The 20,412-nt window shown below is 40.5% G+C and overlaps 1 protein-coding gene across 25 annotated transcripts in view; it reads right to left on the bottom strand.

Moving 5' to 3' along the window:
* baz2ba (bromodomain adjacent to zinc finger domain, 2Ba) overlaps window positions 1-20,412 on the bottom strand; it is a 282,544-nt gene that overhangs the window by 95,935 nt on the left and 166,197 nt on the right. For all 25 annotated transcript variants that reach the window (XR_011356755.1, XR_011356756.1, XM_069935433.1 and 22 more), the window contains 5 exons: window positions 16,882-17,154; window positions 13,747-13,801; window positions 9,014-9,122; window positions 2,534-2,635; window positions 905-1,115 (listed from right to left, as the gene is read on the bottom strand). Coding sequence is in view for 23 of the 25 variants with exons in the window: in XM_069935433.1 (XP_069791534.1) it covers window positions 905-1,115; window positions 2,534-2,635; window positions 9,014-9,122; window positions 13,747-13,801; window positions 16,882-17,154 (750 nt within the window). In the remaining 2 variants the exon portion in view is untranslated. The remainder of the gene's footprint in view (window positions 1-904; window positions 1,116-2,533; window positions 2,636-9,013; window positions 9,123-13,746; window positions 13,802-16,881; window positions 17,155-20,412) is intronic.

The following is a 20,412-nucleotide window of genomic DNA, read 5'->3' as shown; positions in this document are numbered from 1 at the left end:
CCTCATTGCTTGTTTTCTTTACTTCTCAAGACTCTGTGCCTGTTTCCTGAGTGAATACTGATGGAAAAAAACATTTAAAATCTCCCCCATCTCTTTTGGTTCCATACAACACCCAGCACTTCAACAGGACCAAGTTTGTTCTTTACTATCCTTTTGCTTTTAATATGCCTGTAGAAACCCTTAGGATTTTCCTTCACATAGCCTGCCAAAGCAACCTCGTATTCTTTTCGCTTTCATTTCTTTCTTGAGGTTTTTATGCTCAAGCACCTAATTTGTTCCATGTTGCCTAAACATCTCTCTCTTCTTCCAAACCAGATCCCCAATATCCCTCAAAAAACAAGGTTCCCTATTGCTGCTAACCTGTAGAAACCCATAGGATTTCCTTCACATTGTCTGCCAAAGCAATCTCATGTCTTCTTCTAGCCTTCCTGATTTATTTCTGGAGGTTTTTCTTGCATTTTTATACTGCTCTAATCCTTCTGAACCAGATCCCCAAGATTCCTCGAAAACCAAGGTTCCTTATGCCTGCTAACCTTTCCTTTTACCCTGGCAGGAACATACAAACTCTGCGCTCTGAAAATTTCTCCTTTGAAGGTCTTCCACTTATTTCGCACATCCTAGCCTGAAAACCACATATTCTAGATCCTTTTTCATTTCCTCTAAATTGGCCTTTCTCCAATGCAGAATTTCAAACTGAGACTTAGACTTATCCTTCTCCATAATTAAAAAACTAATGGCATTAAGATCACTGGACTCAAAATGTTCCCCAACACATACTTCTATCACCTGCCCTGTCTCATTCCCTAATAGGATATCGAACTGTCTCCAGTTGGTATGTCTATATATATTGATTTAGAAAACGTTTTGATGATAAAATGTAGAACCATTGATTTGCACATGCTACCTTGGGCTTCCAATTTTCGCAACAATTTTGCATCACAATTCTTTTGCAAGTCTGGCCTTGCAACATTTGGGGGCCTCCCTTTGCGTCGTTTCATTTTTGACTCATCACGAGCACGTTGTTTTTCTGGGTTTGGTGGGCGTCCTCTCCGTCCTTCCATTGCCTTTATTTTTGCCATTATTTCCTCATTTTTTAAATGGCACCACTGCATACCCTGAAATAAATAGCAATTTATTTTTTTTAGAATGAGTCATACCTTCTTCCAATGTTAAATTAAAGCTCTTTAAATTCACAGGTGAATTTGTGAAATATTTAATTTTTTAAAAGTTATCTTTCATAAATTATCTTATGCCAATAATGAAACCAATAAGAGTACTTCATCTTCCCACTAAGACGACAACAATTCAAATATGAGGTCAACAATTCACATGAGCATTATCAATTTCTATTTCAACTCCATGATATATTACCTTTGCTATTTCATATAATTAAAGACCTGAGAGATTTACTGATTGTCTTTTCACATGATTTATGGCAGGTTGGATATTTTCATCATTTTGATTTTATTTTGTGAAGAGTAAATGCCTTTTTAAAAAGGCAAAGAAATTCCCTTTCTGACTTAACACTTTTAAGGCACACAACATTCCAAGAGGAATTGACTTCCAGATGGAAATTGTTCAAGTAGAGAATATAGTGTCAAGATAAAGATTATGGCCATTTAAAACTCTCTCTCCCACCTTGGCATCTACCAGTCAAGCCCTGTCCTCTTTATATTATTACTCAGTCTTGATGAAAGGTTCTAAAACATTGACCACTCATTTCATCCCATTGATGCTGTTTGACCCACTGAGGTATCCAGCAGATTATTTTTTGATTCAATTTCCAGGATCTACAATCTCTCCTGGATACAGACTTGGGTTGATAGCACTCATCCAGTGGTAGTGGAGGTCTATGACTAGTGATGTGCTCAGGGATCTGTGCTGGGTCCACAGTTGTTTATTATCTAAAGTAACAACTTGGAATTGTTAGTAGGCTTGTGAATTATGCCAAAATTAATGATATGGTGGACAGTGAAGAAAGATTACTACATCAGCACCTAGATTTTGGAAAGTGAGCCAAAGAATGGCAGACAGAATTTAACTCAGACAAGGAGCAGGGACATCATATTACAGCCTTGATGAAGGGCTCAAGCCTAAAATGTTGGTTATGTATCTCTATCTTGGCTAGATAAAAGTACACCATTTGACTTGCTGAGTTTTTCCAGCATGGTGTTTTTACTTCAACAACCGTGTCTGGAGACTTGCGTGCTTTACAACTGTACAAGACATTGGTGAAGCTGCATTTGGAGTATCATGCAGTTTTGGTCAACTAGATATAGGTGAATAGCATCAACGGCAACTCCACAACTGAACATACAACTTTCTTCTCCTATTCATTGAAGCCAGCCATTTTCTTGATCTCGAGCTCACAACTCTAATGTGCACTAATATCTTACTCGGCCACACAGTGGAAACTACTATGAATGTGAGATTTAACCATAGACGTTCCTGGTGCAATTGCTCCAGTCCCTCACTCTGGAGAGCACAAAGTTATGATTCTAACTGAAAAGACCACCAAGGTGTTAAGCATTACCTGAGGCCCATCTCTGGCTTCATAGAAGTCACCAACATTCATTTTTGAACTGAAGCTGAAGTTATCTCTTGTAATGTCCGTTATTCCATTCCTTGCAAGGTACTGCAAAAAAGAGATTAAAAATATTACTTTTTTAAACTGACTTTAGAAATACAATTAAAACTAACACAATACAGCATTGCCCCCATCAACTATTCAATTAAAAAAAAAATATTTAATTGTTTGCATCATTACAGGAAAAAATGATTAAAAAATTCATCAAATATCCATGACCAATGATACAAAAAAAGTAATTTTATATATCTTAATTCGAGTTAGATAGGACTCTAGTGGGCAAAGGAGTTAAGGGTTATGGGGATAAGGCTGGAAAGGGGTACTGATGGTAGTGATCAGCCATGCTCTGTAAAATGCCGGTGCTGGCTCGACGGGCCAAAGGGCCTATTCCAGCTCCTATTGTCTACTGTCTATTAATAACAATTAATGATTGCATATGCTAATATTATTGTATATTAAATGGTAGGGGTTTCTTTTTTTTCTTTCCTTTTTTTTTCTTTTGGGTTGCAGGGGGGAATGGGGAGAAAATATAAATATATAAAACTGTTCAATTTTACGTTTTATTTTAAAAATGGTACACACTGGCAATACAGAAATCAAAACTGGCACCCTCAAGGGCATAAATGTAATATAATACTCAAATTACATATCCTTAAATATATCAGAGGATCTTCTGGGGCAATTATAATGAATTCATTATTAATATCACACTGCTTAAAAAGAATGGGGATATTTATATAATAACAGCATCATCTGGAAGCCGCAACATTACCTGAATTAATTTAATTCTGTTTTATCTGCTATTTAAAACTTCAATTTGTTTTTTAATTTACATCCATACGAGAGATGTCTGCAACGCAAATGTTTTAAAAACAAATCAGCTTTTAACTAATTCCAAGCCAAAGTGCAGTTTAATATATTTTCTGAAGTTCCAAGTACAATTCTGAGAATCCAAAATCAGATTATCTGAAATCCTCAGTTAACCCAAAAAAATTTTGACCTGGAAGTGACTTCTGTTCACCCCCAAAAAAATTTTCAGATAATTTTTCAGAAAAAGCAAAAATCTTCATTTATCTGAAAAATTTCAAATCCGAAACAATGTCATTTCACCTCTGAAAAATTTTGGAAAAATGAGGATATCTGAAACAATAAGAAATCCTCAGTTATCCTAATTTTTTTTCAGAGCCAAACTGGCATTACAGGTTGGGAAAAAATGTTAAACACAGCATGTTCATGGGCATCTCTGAGATGCCATTTTGATTCCAACAGAGCATTCGAGGGCTTTGCAATGGCAAAGAGGTCTGCAGATCGGTCTGTGGATGTGACTGAAAATAAAAAGAGGTTTTTTGGGGGTGAGAATTAAACATTATTTCATGCTTAAAAAGACTTCCCTTATTGTTTGTTGTTTAAACACTGTTACAAATAACTTGCTGCTGCTATTCGAGTGCGTTTAAAAAATGACCAGTTATCCAAAAATATAGTTTATCCAAAATAGGCAGGACCCAACCATTTTGGATTATCTGAGTTGCACTATATTTAAAACAAAAGCTTCTGAAATTTTGCTTCTAGCTCTCCATTAAAAATATTGAAATATAATTTAGGTGAACCAGCAAGAACCTGAAGAAGAATGCTTCCACCACTTTGAAACATCCCAGGAAATTAGGTGCACTGCACAAGTTCACACTGCAGAACCAGCTCAACTACTTTGAGCAATAGACTAGTTTTAGTTACTGAAGAAAATCAATGGCTGAAACTTTGAGAAGGTATTTTGAGTGAATAAGCTACATGATGATATTAAAGCAGAATCAAACAGTCCACTGCATATCAGTATTACTGTATAAACAATTGCTATACTTTACTTAGTTTGAGTGTTTTAATATGGGATAAAGAATAAATATAGATATAGGATGGTGCAGCAGTCCAGCCCAGCCCAGTACACAAGGGGCCAAATCGCCACAGCACACAGCCGACACTCAGCGGCACAGAGACGGTCTCCTCACTGAGGAGGAGTGCCAGGGTTAAAGAGGGGACTGAAGGAGCGAGCGCCGCTCCTGAGACTGTGCACTGACGTCACTCCCGTGAGGCAAGGTGGATGTAGGGTTTCGCAGTATTGTTTTTGTGGCGCCAGCTGTTTGAATTAAAGAGTCAGTTCCTGGTTCACTCAGCTTGGTGCAGACATGCTCCTTTCTTTTTGCAGCATCACCATATCATGCGCACTAGAGTGGTGACCCCGCATAGGTTTCAATGGTTTGAGACCTACTGAGCACACAGCAACATGGACCCTACTGGCTTTTCAGTGGCTCCTGAAGCTGTCGGCGATGAACTTGCTGCAGTCGTTACCATTTCTGCACTGCCCCAGCTACAGTGAACACCGTGGGCATCCACTTGCCACCATTTTGGGCCAATCAGCCATGCAGCTGATTGCAACTAGCTGAGGCACAGTTCATGCTATGAGACATCACAGCTGAAGACATTAAATTCTGGCACATTGTCAGTGCCCTGGACCCAGTCACAGCAGCAAGAGTCAGCTCTTTTGTGAACCACCCACCCATGGAATGCAAGTACACCCTCTTTCGTCGATTCTTACTCGACTCTTTTGAATTCAGCCGGCACGAACGGGTCATTCTCGTACTTAACTCACAGGATCTTGGGTATCACAACCCCTCGGACCTTATGCAGGAGCTAGCGGCGTTAGCAGACAGACACACCAAGTGTTTTCTGTTTGAAGCCCTATTCTTGTCGAAGTTACCAATCCACGTTGCCTCTGCCATCTCCAATATGGACTTTGCTCACCCGCACCTCATGGCCAAGGAAGCGGACTGGCTTTTCTGACTCCCTCAGCCAGACTCAATCCATGTCCAACCTATTTGCATGGTGGGTGCTACCAAACTAGCAGGGACTACTGAGTCCCCCTCCCCAACAGCTGTGGCAGCCGTACAGACGCAGCATGGTGACCGTCCTAACAAGGCTACTCATTATTGCTACTACCATAGTCGATGGGGCTGTAATGCCTGACGTTGAGTCCCCCTTATAATTTCCACGGACGCCAGGAAATGAGCAAGCCAACCATCGTTAGTGGCCTCGGTGGTTGGCACCAGTAAAGGCCTCCTGTACCTGAAGACTGTTCCTCGAGGACACTGGTGCAAAGATCAGCCTCATACCACCCACATTCTTCAAGTGGAGAAAAACGCCCAAGGTTTCCCCTGACAGGCAGCCAATGGTTCTACAATCCCCAGCTATGGAACTCGACTCGTGACCATCCACACCAAGGACACAGTTTTCTGATGGGAGTGCACAGTCAGGCCCTCCTAGGGGTAGACTTTCTGTGGACCAACGAACTGCTGGGCTGACCAGGTGCTGCCTCTAGTGAACACTGCAACCTTCCAGGTTTTTCCCTTTACCGTACGCTAACGAAATTTCCAGCCAATGGGAGTCCACACCTCCAACTGGAATGAGTACACCTCCCTACTGGTCGATTTCCCGTCACTTCCACAACACAGAACCTGCACATGGTGTGCAGCACTTCATTGAGACCACTGGACCACCAGTTTATGCAAGGGCAAGACTGACTTCCCCAGGATAAGATCCTCTTGGCCAAAACAGAGTTTGCAACCATGGAGTAGTTAGGTACTATCCACTGCTTGAATAGCCCCTGGGCCTCCCCCCTATATATTGTCCCCAAGAACTCTGGAGGATGGCGCTCATATGGAGACTACCAGTGGTTAAATGACGCAACAGTGCCAGACCGATATCCAATACCACGTGCAAGATTTCACTGCTCAACTCCGGGGAGCTCAAATCTTCTCTAAAGTTGATTTGGTTAAAGGATATCATCAGATCCTAGTGCACCCCGATGACAACCCAAAGACTGCCATTATCACCCTGTTCGGACTTTTTAAATTCGAGTGCATGCCTTTTGGCCTAAAAAATGCAGCCCAGACGTTCCAGTGCCTTATGGACGTTGTGACTCAGGACCTGGAGGAAATATTTGTTTATCTAGACTATATTCTCATACCAACCCCAAAACAGGAACACACATGGAGCACCTTCAGCAGCTCTTTGCCTAGCTTCAGGTTCATGGGTTAACGATCAACCCAGCAAAATGCCAATTTGTCTTGGACACCATTGATTTCCTGGGACATCGTATCACCAGCACGGGAGCCACACCACTGCCCAACAAGGTAGAGGCCATCCACAGTTTTTCCAAACCAACCTCTCTCAAGGGACTGCAGGAATTCATAGGGATGGTGAAGTTTTACCATCATTTCCTCCCAGCCATCATGGAACCACTAATCAACCTCATCATTCTCACCTGGTCCACCGAGGCACTCCAAGCCTTTGACGCAACCAAAACAGCACTATCTGAAGCCATTTTCTTGGCCCACCCAGACCCAGACTCCCCTTTGTCATTGACGACAGATGCCTCCGAGAGAGTGGTTGGTGCAGCAGTGGGTCGATCAACAATGGAAGCCACTTGCTTTTTTCAGCAAGCACCTGAGGCCACCCGAACTTAAGTACAGCACTTTTGATTGGGAGCTGCTAGCCATTTAGGTACATCCTAGAAGGCCGGGTATTCACGGCATACACAAACCACAAACCACTGATTCAAACGCTGGGGAAGATCTTGGACCCATGGTCGACTGGAGAGCAATGTCATCTTTCCTATATCTCGGAATTTACTACAGACATCCAATACATCGCAGGGACATCCAATGTAGTAGCAGACACACTTTCATGCCCAACAATCTCAGAGGTTATGGGTGGCATTGACATGAAACTTGCTAAGGATCCAGATATGCAGGTTTACTGCACGGCCATCACAGAACTGCAGGTACAGGAGTTCGTCCATGAACCAGGAGGACCACTACTCCTTTGTGACATGTCCACTGGCTGCTCGAGGCCCATCCTTCCCACTGTTTGGACACCACTCCATCAGATCAACGGTCTGCCTTGTCTCAGATTGCTTTGTATGGCGCAGACTATTCTACGAAGTCTCTCCCTGGGCAAAGACTTGTGTACAATGTCAACGTGCTAAAATCCAGCAACACACCAAGGCACAGTTACAATCCTTCCCATCTACCGAAAACAGATTCCACCATATCCACGTGTTCATCATGGGACCACTGCCAATCAGTCAAGGGATGAGGTACCAGTTCACTGTGGTCGATCATTTCACACGCTAGCCAGAGGCAATCCCTATGCCATCCTGTGACACAGAGACTTGCGTGCGGGCATTCTTGTCTCAGAGGGTCGTTCGTTTTGGCGTCCCCTCGCATATTACCTCTGACTAAGGATCCTAGTTCACCTCCTCCCTGTGGCCAACACTATCAAGATTCTATGATAGCCAGTTACACCACACGACTGCCTACCACCCCCAAACAAACGGACTGGTGGAGCACTTTCACCACCTCTTGAAAGTGTCGCTGAAAGCATGACTCCAGGGCCTGAAATGGATGGATGAACTCCTGTGGGTCCTGATTGGCATCCACACAGCACCAAAAGAAGGCCTCCCCACCTCGTCGGCTGAAATAGTCTACGGGATACCATTCACCATTCCAGGTGACCTCCATTTCAGCTCCACTGAACCTCAACCTCAACCCAGTGCCTGCAGCGTTTAAGGGATTGTATAGCCAACCCACGCCTACTCACTACTACCACACATGGCATGCCATGCTGCCACACCTCAGATTTGAAAACTGCGGATTTTGTTTTTGTCCAGAGAGACCAGCAAGAAACCCCTTTACAATGCCCTTACGATGGACCTTTTAAAGTGCTTAAGAGAGATGGGGTGATTTTTACTCTGGACGTTGGGGGTAGACAGGACATGTTCACTATGGACCGTTTGAAATGGGCCCACTTAGATGGGACGGAACCTGCTCCTCAGTTGCAGCAATGTGGCCACTCTCCAAAGAACTCTAAAACAAAGACTGTGAGAACTGTTTGCAGTTCTTTTGGGGGGGGGGGGTGGAGTAGCGGTCTGGTCTGGCCCCGTACACAAGGGGCCAAATCGCCCCAGCACACAGCCTATACACAATGGCGCAGAGACCGCCTCCTCACTGAGGAGAAGAGCCAGGGTTAAAGAGCAGATTGTGGGCGCCGCTCCTGATACTATGCGCTGACATCACTCCCCTGAGACAGCCTGGTGGGTGGGGGGGGGGGTTCGCAGTATTGCTTTTGTAGCGGGCTGTTTGAATAGGGCTCAGCTACTAGTTCACTCAGCTCGGTGCAGACGTGCTGCTTTCTTTTCGCAGAGGCACCGTATAGTTACAATATGAAGGGTTTTTTTTAATGGGATGCAAATAATATTCTTTTCAATTGCAAAGCTAAAATATATAGAAACAAAACCAGTACAACTAATTACATAAGTAATTAATGTTATTTATAGTCAATTGCAATTCAACAAGATCTAAGATATGAGGCAATTACCTTTATTACTTCAGGGTACTGACGAAGTTTCTTTCCACAAGGGGCATAATAAATCACTTCTCCCAGAAGACGGCCACCAACAGTCTTAATTCGGGTTTCTCGCTGCCACCTAAACAATAAAGAAATAAATTAATTTCCTATTACATGATAATCCCAAATATTTTTTTCCTGACTGTTTGCCATCCTAAATCAGCATTTTCAGTGCATGCTACAGTAGTATTTGAATACTGACCACTTCCCCATTACACATGCTCATCATCAGAATGCAATTTCTTCCAGCTGCAAGAAAGGAAGTGACTGGGCAATGAAATAATAATCCATAATTTTCAGTGAACTGTCAAATAACTGAACAATTCCCCTATCACATCACCAATCATTCAGTCGCCGTGGAAAAAAAATTCAATGTCAAGAAGTTCCAGGGAAGTCAACCAGAATGCTTGTGTTTGCAAACAATGTCCAACAAGCTGGGAGAAAATAACTTGCCTCCTGGGACACCTGGTGAAATATTTCCAGGTTAGAGTGTATGTGTTGATGAAACAATTTACCCTTGCCATGATTTTAACTGATGACTGTATTTTTTCCTCCAAATTTAATAAGTTGCAAAGATTTATTTTTAAACAGTTAGATTCACCTAGTCATTCCCTATCAAAAATTCAGTATGTGTCAATATAAAAACATGTATTCTTTCTGTTAATAGTAACTCAGCCAATCAGTAAGGAAATAATGCCGGACTGCTTTCCTACAATCCTGGAATAGATTGTAGGAAATATCAACTTTCCCCCTACTCAGCAAGTAGGGAAAACAGAAAGCAGAAGACTCTAGTTCAAAGATAAAAATTTGTTATTTGAAAAAAGGCTAGAATCCAAATTAAGTGGAAGCAGAACATATTGAAATAGCATAAGAATTTAAAAAGATGCAACTCCTTTAACACGCCAGCGATCGGGGTTCGAATCCCACACTGTCTGCCGGGAGTTCGTACGTTCTTCCCGAGTCTGCATGAGTTTTCCCTGGGGGCTCCTGTTTCCTCCCACTTACAACTAACAGATTCTGCTATTATTGAGGGTTCTGGGTGTGATGCACAAAACACAGTTTGAGTGGAGGTACAGTAGGGTTGGAGTATAAAAGCAGGGAAATCGGTTTACATCTTTTCAGGACATCAGTGAGACTACAAATGAAGTACTAGGTATGATCTTGGTCTTTTAATTTATCAAGGTACCAACCAATATTAAAGACAGTCCACTGAAGGCTCACATGAATGATGACTGAAATGAAGAGCTGTCTTGTGAAGATTATTGAGCAGGCTGAGCTTTACTCTTTGGAGTTGAGAAGAATCAGAAGCGCTTTCATTGAAGCACAATTCAGATGGGCCCTATGGAGTAACGTTATGAGCATGATCATTTCATTCATGAGGGAATCTATAGCTAGGGGGCATAATAGCTTCAAAATAGGAATTGGGCTTATTTTGAAAGGAATTATGTAATTTGTGAGGAACAGTTGAGGCCAAGACCTGATCCACCATGAACCTATTGTATAGGGGATCAGACACTTCTATTTCTTATGTTCTTGTAAAGTAAAAACAATACTTGCCCATCTTATCAATGATATCAATGGATCAAGAAACAACATAGTGGTAAAGACAATTGTTGAATGTTTAAGATGCTAAGAAATTGAATGCCACTGAAAGATAATAGACCTCACTGTTTGATAGTTAATAACTACTAATAACGAGCACAAATTGTCTTTTGTGTACAAACCATATAAAAATGACAACAAAAAGAGCCAATTCACTGCAAACATGACAAAAACTTGCTCTGGTCATCTGGTTTATGTCGTATAGAAACAGCACCTATAACCCATCACTTCTCTGTTGGTCATGGTACTCACTTCTATGAGTTGCAAAAAACTGTTCAAATGTTTATCAACTTTCTTATAAAAAAAAAGTGGTGAGAAGTTCAATATCTGCCCCAAATTCTGCTTTGATATTGCATGTCACATCAACATTTTTGATTGAAAAAAAAATTGTCTGGCTTTCTTCCTCCTTTATATTTGCATGATGTCTAATGACCAATTAAGTGGGTTGCAGAAGATTTTCCTAATTTACTTCATCAAAACTTTACACAATTCTATTAATGCAAGAGAAATTATACTTTTCCATTATGCCTGATAATTATAGTCTTCTAATATTAAGGTTCATTTCATTGTACTTCTCTACTAACCTGCTTCATATCAAAATTTACCCCAAACTAGAGATAGTATTCTACTGGTCTTGCAGAATCGATAGGAGATTAAGATATACCATACTGCAGATGTTTCAGGTCTGAGTCCTTCTTCAAGGAATAAGCAAAAAACAGGACATCCCAGAATTATAACAGTGCCAGCTAAGGGCATAGTCCAGACCAACAAAAGGTGTTAATTAGCTAAGGTAAGGAGCAAAAAGTGAAGAACTGATTTTGTCTGTGTGAAAAGGGACAATGGGAAAAATGTAGAGTCAGAGCTGGGAGAAGGCAATGGGGTGGGTGGGGTGGGGGGAGTGGTTGTTTAACGAAAGCCAAAGAAGTTGATGTTAATGCCATCAGGTTGGAAGGTGCACAGATGGAAGATGAGGTGTTATTCCTCTAATTTTCAGATGGTCTCAGTCTGGCAGTGCATGACACCATGGGCAGACAGGTCAGCAAGAGAATGGGATGGGGAATTGAAATGGATTGCCACTGGGAGATCCACGCTATTGCAGTGGACAGAGCCGAGGTGTTCAACAAAGTGATCTCCCAGTCTGCATCTTGTGTCTCCAATGTAGAGGAGACCACAACAGGAGCACCAGATGCAGCTGATGACTCCTGCAAATTCACAAGTGAAATGTTGCTCACTTGGAAGCAATGTTTGGGGTCCCAAGTGATGGTGAGGCGGAACCAATCGCCTTCCCTCAGATCTGTCTCCCTTTTTCCTTTGTCTCCTTTCAAACAGACAAAAATTCTCACCTCTTCCCTTATCAGAATCAATTAACACCTTTTGTTGGCCTGGACTCCTCCCCCAGCCAGCACAGTCTCTATTCTGAGATTTCCTTTTTTTTTTGTTTATTCCTTGAAGGGCTCAGGCCCAAAAAGTTGGCAATATATCTATATCTCCTATGGATGCTGCAAGACCGGCTAAGTTCCTCCAGCATTTCGGTGTGTTCTTACTATAGTCGCAGCATTTGCCGACTTTCATGTTTCACTTCGAGGTAGTAACCTACCAACATATAAACTAATAATTTTCATAGCATTACTGCTCTGTATGTGCATTCCATGCCTTTAGAGCCACTGTTCCCATCTTTAAATATTCACATAGATGCAGTCCCACCTCAATATAACTGCTACATTTTTGAAAATATTAACATTCCTCCCAAAATATACTGGGTCAAATAATGCTCAATCTAGACTATGGGTTATGTTTAATTTTCATGGGATGCCCAACTCAATCTAGCAGAACATCTTGTCCACTATTTCTAAATGCCCATGATTAGATAAACTTACAAACACTTCAAATTATTACATTTTAAATTAATGAAAAGTTAAAGAAAATAATTTCATTTAAAACCATGACCACCAATTATGAATGAATTAATATTACATTTTTGAAAACTTTACTTCAGTACAGTGTCACCCATTCAGATGTCCACCATAAAATTGTGATCAGATGTGGTAATCAAATTCCTCAGCTCAGGACATCATGAATCCACCATTGCATTCAGTGCTGAGCCAAACAGCAAAGAAGGGCAGATGCATCTCCATCTGACCTCTAACACATTCTGTATTTCGAAGGCGTGCAACTTGTGCAAAAATCAAGACAACTGCCACATCCCTGCACTGCATGAGCTGACAACTGACCTAAATCCACAGAATCTTTTGTTTCTTTTTTAATTTTTCCTATTCATCACTGATTTGACCTTTTATGGTTCACTTTCCAGGTTTCTCAAAATTCAAACTGGAAATCTGAAATAGTAACAGAAAACTCAGGAAGCACACATACACAGGACACTAAGCAGCATCTATGGGGCGAGAAATAGAATTAACACTTGAGGTAAATAGCCTTTCAAGAATATTGAAGAATATTGAAGAATATTGTCTGCTGCATCCTGTCAAGCAGCCTGATTGACTAAATATTTCCACTGGTTTAACTATTTCTTACATACACACCAAGATGATTAAAGAATGACAGGGGAACAAAGTATCACATATCTGAGGGTTCATAAGTGAATCTTGACCAACACAAATCTCAATTACAAACTCATGTAGATGACAAAATGAAGTATTATTTATGATTTAAAAAATTATAATATGATACAGGCATTGTAGCAGAGCAAAAGAAAATTACCCTGGAGAAATTTCACTTACAGCTATTACATATTTGCTTCGAATGGATATACAAGACAGATTTCAACAAAAAGGATTAGACCGAGTCAGTAGAGAAAAAGTAATTTATAATAACATTTTTCATGTCCTCAATAAGTATAATACTCAAATGGACAAAAATGTTTGGTTAGCCAAACCTAGAATGAAAACGTTTAACAAATGGTGTAATATTTCAAGCTTTCCTTTACTATAATAGGAATCATGCCAGGAATCCACTTTAGTTTGTGAAGAAAATTAAATCAAAAACATTCCCTCAAAATTACTTGCTTCTTCAAGTCACAGTTACAATGGAAAGGTCCAATTCAACTGGAATGCAAATAGCAAAATTATACATAAAACAATTACCCATATTCCAAAGGTATACGCAGCTCTTTCTCATCTGTGACCCGTCTTCGTTTGCCTGAACCAAGAGAAGGGAAGTTTGTGTTTATATTTGCAAAATATATCAGAATTAACAAATTTTAATATTTACAATATTACCAAAATACAGGAATCACAAAGGATAGTGAGAAGTGGACAAATATTAAAAGGAAATTAAAATAATTTTATTATTTAAAATTAAATTATTATTTTAAATAAAATTAAAATTAAAGCATAACTTTTTTTAAAAATTGGATAAATGAGGATATCCGAAACAAATCAGAAATTCTCATGTATCCGAAACTTTTCAGAGCCAAACTGACCTCACAGGTTGAAAAAAAATTCACTCGACATGAAATTAGAACGACTATTGTCCTTGTTTCAGGTAACTCCCTCCCCTCTTTCTTTCCATTTCTGCTTCATCTTCCCCTATTGACTTTCCTTTCCAACTCTCCCACTCAAACTGAGTGCCATCGTCTCCCGGACACAAGCGGCCAGAAGAATCACTCGTCCCGGTGTCATCAAGGAGAGGGCCTCCCAGGCAGGAGTATGACCTCGGGCTCAGTGGCATTCCCTCCCCTCCTCTCCTATCTAACCTCTTCCCTCACTTCTCAGCATATTGGAGCTCCTGGCGCCAACTCAGAACCTTCCCCTCAGCCCACTACCGCACACCTCTAGTCTCTTACGATTCCAACTCTATATACTTCTATTTCAACCCCAAGAAAGATTTAGCCACAATTGTATATTAAGCTCACATTTTGTATCCTTTTGTAGCTTATTATTGTGTTCTCATCACTTACCAACCCACAAGTTATGCATCATATAGAATTTTTTTTTCTCTGCACATATCTCTGCACACAACATACCTCAACTCCAAAAATATATCAACTTAACATAATTCACCACGTTGATTCTTTTATTCAATGACATGAAAGTTCAGACCATAGTTCTGTGGAGGCAACATACAGTACTGCATTACTTGTTCGGAGTTTAAAATTGTGATAAAAGCAGATGACAAATTGTGATATCAGCCTCTCTTAATGAGGAGCGTGAGCCGCATCGCACATGTAGCACCTCAAGTTACAAAATTATTACAGACAAAACACTGCCATTTGGCCCAGCAAGCTACCGACTTAAAGCAAAATCCTGTGAGACCAATTCAACTCTTTCCCCTGAGCCCTGCAAATGATTTTCCTCTCTGAGTACAAAAACAACTGTCTCAGTACTAATTCTCCCCCACCCCCTTGGGAATACCACTTCAGTCTGAAAAACAACCATTCACCGCAACTCTCCACTGCCTGCCTTTGAGCCAATTTCCAGTTTACTAACTTTTCAATTCCATGTACTTCATCATATAAGCCAATCATGTGATATTTAACTAACTACCAATCAAGATTCCATGTGACTGAGGACTATTGCAATCTCTATGGTGCATTGTTACCCGGAAACAAATTAATTAAAAGCAAAGGTGAAAACCAACAAAAGGTGCAGACGCTGGAATCTTGAGCAAACACTGAGCTATAGGAGGAACTCAGCAGGTCAGGCAGCACCCATGGTTAGAAATGGTTCGGCATCCCTTATCACGGCTAAAGTTAAAAGGAGGTGATATGATGTATTTCAATGGAGAAAGCTGGAGAGGGGCCAAGAGACAAAAAGTGAAAGATTGGAAGAGAAAGGGAGAGACCAGTGAGGAGGGGGAAAGGGGGAGAATTTTGAGAGAAATTAGAAGTTCAGGATTTGGTTAAGAAGGATGGAAACGGTGGAATCAGGTGGGATTGGAATTACATAAAATTAGAAAATAATTATGTTTGTGCTATTACTTTGAAAGCTTTTCAGAATGAATATGATGCATTGTTCCTCAAATTTACATTTGTCCTCAGGCTGACAACTGATAAAACCAAGAACAGACACATCTATGCAAGAATGGTTGGGTGAGTTGAAAGGGTTGGCTACAAGAAGTTCAAGCTTCGACCCACAAACAGCCTAAGTGTTCAGCAAATATAACCATATAACCGTTTACAGCACGGAAACAGGCCATGTCGGCCCTTCAAGTCATTACCGGTTCACTTGAACAACTCCACTAGCCCCTCCGCATGTGATATGCATTTAACAAACCTATGCTTGCCTACTTTTACCAAATTAAATTCAACAGCAATTGCTATCTTTAAATTTAGACATACAGCACAGAAACAGGCCATCGGCCCACAAGTCTGAGTTGCCCAATTTACAACCAATTAACCTACACCCCCTGTACATTTCAAACGGGGGGAAGAAACCGGAGCTCCTGGGGAAAACCCACGTAGATAAGGAGAGAACATACAAACTCCTTCCAGACAGCGCAGGAATTGAACCATGGTCCTGATTGCTGGCACTGTGAAGGCGTTGCAGTAACTGCTACACCAACCGTGCCGCCCTCTTTCTGTGAATATTCTTAAACTGTTTCCCCACCACCAAGGTTCCACTGAATAAGATGTGGAAACATCCCCTGAAGATTTTTTCACTGCCTTCCTCCTTCCATTCATTCTTCTAGAGTTTTGCCTGCCTTGGGGTATCATAATTGAGTAAATAAAGTTATGCTCCTATGGGTTAACGTCACATTGGGCTGCATGAGAGGCCAAAACAGAATTAGCAGCACCTGGAAAATGGATATTAGAAAATAGACCCAACATGCAGCATTAATTTACATATATTCTTCTGAGTTTAGCAGTCTTGCCTTCCCCACCAATTTGGAAAGGGGTGAGATAAAGTTGCATAAAAGATGGAAAAACTACTCCAATGGTTCAAATCCTTCAAGTTAGATTTCTAACCACCCTTTAATGTAGTTGCTCTACATCTGGATCAACTAATATCCAAGCTTTGGAATTTGCCAACTCTGAAATGCTTTGCAACTCTTTAATGGTTTAAAACGTTCATTTAAATTTATCTTCATTGCAGCAATTAAATATCAACTCTAATAACTCATTATATTCTTATGAAGTGGCTTTTATTAACATTTGAGGGACTATGCAAGTATATGTTATTTTTATCCCCTCTAATAAAATTCCCCAAAGAAAACGTCTTCAGAAAAAAAAGATAGGAAACTAGTTGGTAAATCAGGTGGGAAAAGAAAGTAGATATTACCAGATGGTGTTGGTGGTGCATATGAAGATGATGGAGTTCCTCTATAAGTCTGTGTTGTAGACCCTGATGGCAATGAACTAGATGATGACTTTGAAGTTTTTGCCACACTGAGACCAATGGGTGCAGAGTGGGCTGACTGATTAGAAACAGAATGACTCGAATGAGTAGCTTTGTTGAATTTATGAGGCATTTCATCTCCTTCATTTTCTGTTTCAGGCTCATCTTGTTCCTTATCAGATCCATCTGTTTCCGTCTCCGAGTCACTATCAACCTCTAATTGGCAGAAAAAAATTAATAAACATTAGGACTTCCAAGAATGACATGCAACCTTCAACAAATCTGATGTTGTTACTTATGTCACTAGCCATAAATATTGATACAAAGCATCACTCACATTTCTGAAGCCTTTAAAACTTAAACTGCAAATACACAGATGAAATTTTGTGCTAAATTCCTTCACATTTTCAAACAATTGCATTCCAAAAGTTTCAGCTCATAAAAACTTGTGATGATAGCCAGATAATATTGGTAGGAGCTTGCCACAGAAGTCTCATTTAGAACAGTCTGTGAATACTTGCATTTTTGAAAGGTTGGCAAGACCTCATTCTCCACATTTCTATGGCTGACACAAAGTCTTCTCTCCTTGCCTATGAAGTTTGGGTGAACTCCATAATGTAGTGCAAGCAACAAACTGAAATGTAGCAGCATGGAATGATCCTGAGGGTAGAAACTTGAGAATGGCCATTGTCCTATCCTCCAAGGACAACCATTAGAACCCACGAAAACATCCAAAACTAGTCAGATTCCTTTGATATGAAGTAAGAGAGAAGATATTGGAGCTGGCAGCGAAACAAGCTAAAGAAAGACAATCACCTTTGATTTACAACTGAAATAAGACTTTTTAAAATACAGATATAAGTTTTGATTTGTTGAAAAATAGAAAGGAGTTTAATCCAGTTAGAGATGTATTATGGAAAAAAGGCTATGCTTTTGTTTTGAGATATCCAACTGTTTTGAAAGTATTTGTCCTGGGAGGGAGGAATAGATTTTTTATTGAGCCTAATGAAACAAAATTATATGCCAATTCATTGCCTGTCAAAGATCAGCAGATGGTTGTAGACACTTGAATTTATTAAACAAGAGGTTTTGCTGTAACTGAAAATACATCGAGTTTCGAGAGAGTTAAAAGGGGAGGAAGGTTTAACCTATATTGTGCGTGATCCAATATACTGGATAAGATTATTGGATTAAAAGGTCTATTGATAAGCTTATTCGAAGGGATGGTATGATGTTTCGAGTGAGTTAGTGAGGATTGTGATGTGGACCACTACGCTATCATGGATACTAATGAGACTAGTTTTGGATCCCATATAGATCAGGGTGATTGAGATGCTTTAACATCACACGTCTCTGGGGGTTTTCCTTATCTTTCTTCTTTTTTCTTCCTTTTTTTAAATCTTTTTTTTTTGGTTTTTAGCTTGGACTATTTATAGATGCAAGATACAATATGGGGAGGGTTGGGTTGGCTGGGGAGATGGAGGGGATCCTGGAGGAATATTGGTTTTAACTTTGATGTCTAATGGCAGGGAAATTGGCATTTATTAGTATTAATATTAATGGAATTCAGAGTCCGATAGAGAAAAAGATTATTGAATTATATGAAAAAAAAAACTAAAGTGGATGTGGCTTTTATACAAGAAAATCATTTAACAGAAACAGAACATATGAAATTAAAGAGAGACTAGGTGAGTGTGGGGTATTCTCTTCTTCATTTAACTCTAAAGCTGGAGGAGTAGCAATATTAATAAACAATTAATAATAAAAAGTCTACCAATTGAAATATTAGATGTAATGACTGATAAAGGAGAGAAGTATGTGCGACAAATTGCAAAATTTATTCTGAATATTGAACTTTGATGAATACATATGCATTGAATGTCGATGATGGAAAATTTATACAAGATGTTTTTATGCAGTTAGCTATTGCAAAAGGGAAAATAATTATGGGAGGATACTTTAATTTTACCTTTAATTCCAAGTTGGAAAGATCAGGAGGAATCATGGTTAAAAATAAGGTGACAAAGGATGTGAAAAATTTTATGAATAAAATGAAACTTGTTGATAGTTGGAGGAAGATGCATCCTGATATAATCTGAGGCACCTGCAAGCTCACACCAAGTCACAAGAGCAACTTGTCCGTGAACTACTCTTTGCAGACGATGCCGCTTCAATTGCCCATTCAGAGCCAGCTCTCCAGCACATGACGTCCTGTTTTGCGGAAACTGCCAAAATCTTTGGCCTGGAAGTCAGCCTGAAGAAAACTGAGGTCCTACATCAGCCAGCTCCCCACCATGACTACCAGCCCCCCCACATCTCCATCGGGCACACAAAACTCAAAACGGAAAACCAGTTTACCTACCTCGGCTGCACCATTTCATCGGATGCAAGGATCAACAAAGAGATAGACAACAGACTCGCCAAGGCAAATAGCGCCTTTGGAAGACTACACAAAAGAGTCTGGAAAAACAATCACCTGAAGAAACACACAAACATCAGCATGTACAGAGCCGTTGTCATACCCACGCTCCTGTTCGGCTCCGAATCATGGGTCCTCTACCGGCATCACCTACGGCTCCTAGAACGCTTCCATCAGCGCCGTCTCCGCTCCATCCTCAACATTAATTGGAATGACTTCATCACCAACATCGAAGTGCTCGAGCTGGCAGAGTCCGCAAGCATCAAATCCACGCTGCTGAAGACCCAACTGCGCTGGGTGGGTCACGTCTCCAGAATGGAGGACCATCGCCTTCCCAAGATCGTGTTCTATGGCGAGCTCTCCACTGGCCACCGAGACAGAGGTGCACCAAAGAAGAGGTACAAGGACTGCTTAAAGAAATTTCTTGGTGCCTGCCACATTGACCACCGCCAGTGGGCTGATATCGCCTCCAAAAGTGCATCTTGGCGCCTTACAGTTCGGCGGGCAGCAGCCTCCTTTGAAGAAGACCGCAGAGCCCACCTCACTGACAAAAGACAAAGGAGGAAAAACCCAACACCCAACCCCAACCAACCAATTTTCCCTTGCAACCGCTGCAACCGTGTCTGCCTGTCCCGCATCGTACTTGTCAGTCACCAACGAGCCTGCAGCAGACGTGGACATACCCCTCCATATTCCCGTATAGACATGTTTTTAAAATTGCTTCTCAACTCCATAGTATTGAAAATCAAGCGAGAATATTGCCTGACCACTCACCTTTAGTTATGTCAGTTTTATTGGATGAGGAGCAAAATATAGGTTATAGATGGAGGTTTAATGAAAAGATTTTTGTGGACCTGAATTAACATTCTGTAACTAATATGTTTGTGGTATGGGATTCTTTGAAGGCACATTTAAGAGGACAAATAATAAGTTACATGGCTACGGTTAAAAAAAATACATGTCTGAAGTTAATTCTTTGGAAAAGGAAATAAAAAAGATGGAAACAGAAATGCAAAATTGAGGGAATGATGAACAAAGGAAAATATTGAATTTAA

Source organism: Narcine bancroftii, chromosome 4 (genome assembly GCF_036971445.1).
Source record: "Narcine bancroftii isolate sNarBan1 chromosome 4, sNarBan1.hap1, whole genome shotgun sequence".
NCBI classification, from domain to species: domain Eukaryota; kingdom Metazoa; phylum Chordata; class Chondrichthyes; order Torpediniformes; family Narcinidae; genus Narcine; species Narcine bancroftii.
Note: the sequence above shows the minus strand (reverse complement) of the source record. Positions and strands in the feature narration are given on the sequence as shown.